Raw genomic sequence first — 2,070 nt, forward strand, 5'->3', positions numbered from 1 at the left:
AAGTGAAGTCGCTCAGTTGTGTCCGACTCCTAGTGACCCCATGGACTGCAGCCCACCAGGCTCCTCCGTCCATGGGATTTTCCAGGCAAGAGTACTGGAGTGGGGTGCCATTACCTTCTCCGCTATGGTATGGGGAAGCCTAATAAAAGCCTTTTAAAGAAAAACTGCTGATGGAGTACTTGTATAATGGTGTTCAAATTTTGTTAACTGCTCCAGTATTTATTTTCAGAAGTAAATAATATTGGCCATAACAGTTAACATAATTTTGACAGTGATTTTAAAATGGATTATTGCTATATGAGTTGTGTAAGAATTTATAGAATGTTACATTTATTTAAAAAAACTACACACTTACTGCAGAATTTTCGCCCTCCACAGGACTTTGATTCTTGGTTTGATACTAAAAATTGTCTTGGTGATCAAAAACTTGTGGAAAGACTTCACACAGTAAGTAATCGAAGACAGGAAAACTTAGTAATTACATGTGTAACTGAGCTGGAAAACATACTGAATCTGTTGGAACCTGTGGATGGGCCTCTGAGCTCAGTCTCAGTGTTTTTCTCTCTCAACCTTTCTGACAGCCTCTTTGGGAGGTGCGCTCCCACTGTATCCTCAGCCTCTCTGTGGAACAGCTCTTTTGCTTTGGCGCTGTCCCATGGACAATGTCGTGCTCTCCCGTAGAGGCTGTTCACTCTCCCCTACTCCATGGATCCTTGAGATCGAATTCATTGAACATCAGTTTTCCCTTCTTGTATCCTTCTTTCACTCATGTTACTCCTTTTGTACTTGTCCTGTTATCTCACAAGGACATCCGGTGCCTGGACCCCTGCTTTACCCCCATCTGTCAGCCCATTTCTGTTGTTACATTTTCTGTATCCAGCAAGGAGCAGGTTCTCTATCACTTGAACCACTTTTTTGGGGGCCAATATCTCAAACTCTCTTGCTCTCTTGATCTGCCATTTCTGCCCTAAAAGCCCTAAACCAATTATGTAACTGTGTCTGCTATCCTCTGGGTTTGAATTCAGCTTCTACCACTTACTAGCAGAGTGACCTGCTCTGTACTCAGGCTGCTCAATACTGACTGATAAAGAAGATGACACCCACTGTACAGGTTGGAACCACTACATTTTCATGTTTGCTGACATGATTTGATTTCCTTTAATACCTTTCCCTTAATACCTTCCCCTTCTGGGATTTGACGATGTTGGTGATCCTTCTTCGTAGCCTTCTTTAGCATTCTCTCTCACTTCCTGTAAGAGCTATTTCAGACTTTCCACAGTCTCCCCGAGACCTCTAACGCATGTGTTCCCTGTCCTCCTTTCTCAGCAAGTAACGTCATTCCTTTCTCAAAGAGGAAATAAAAGTCATTAGGCAGGAACTCTTGAAGGATATCCATCTTCTAAGAATATCTGCATCTGTATTACCTTCTGTTTGAGTGGAAGAGGTTTTTTTTCTCTTTTTGATAGTTGTTCAGTCACTAAGTCGTGTCTAACTCTTTACAACCCCATGGACTGCTGCACGCCAGACTCCTCTATCCTCCACCATCTCCCAGAATTTGCTCAAATTCATGAGCAGTGGCTAATTCTTCCAACATGAACCCTGGATCTCATCTTTTCCTGTTTCCTTAGGGACTTTTCTCTTTGATTTTTCCTTTTTATTGGCTGAATTTTCTACCTCTCTCTCCATGTTGGCTCTTCTCCCTCAACATGTAAACATGCTCAAGTATCTCCCTCATTAAATCCTAACCCACACTTAGACTCTCCTCCCTACATCCACAGAACAGTACTCCTTCAACACTCTGTCCCTCTCGAGCTGTGATTCTGGTTTATTCCCTTGATGGCTAAGCTATTTGAAAGTTTAGTTTCTCCCCTCTTCATCCACCACCAAATCGTCTATTCACGCTTCTTTTTTATTGGCCGTGACGCCTGTGGCATGTGGGAATCTTAGTTCCCCGACTGACCGGGCATCGAAACTGCGCCCCCTGAATTGGAAGTGTCGAGTCTTAACCACTGGACTATCAGGGAAGTCAGTATTCACTTTTTTAAAAAATGTACAACTAAATTTTAATTG

At 42.7% G+C, this 2,070-nt stretch overlaps 1 protein-coding gene across 1 annotated transcript in view; it reads left to right on the forward strand.

Annotated features, from left to right (window-relative positions):
* The first annotated feature begins 112 nt into the window (after positions 1-112).
* LOC105003948 (probable global transcription activator SNF2L1) overlaps positions 113-2,070 on the forward strand; it is a 30,777-nt gene continuing 28,819 nt past the window's right edge. Inside the window, exon 1 of the mRNA XM_010861412.1 lies at positions 113-447. Within this exon, the coding sequence (XP_010859714.1) occupies positions 283-447 (165 nt within the window). The 5' untranslated portion in view covers positions 113-282. The remainder of the gene's footprint in view (positions 448-2,070) is intronic.

This window comes from Bison bison, unplaced genomic scaffold, assembly GCF_000754665.1.
Source record: "Bison bison bison isolate TAMUID 2011002044 unplaced genomic scaffold, Bison_UMD1.0 scf7180017857790, whole genome shotgun sequence".
NCBI classification, from domain to species: Eukaryota; Metazoa; Chordata; class Mammalia; order Artiodactyla; family Bovidae; genus Bison; species Bison bison.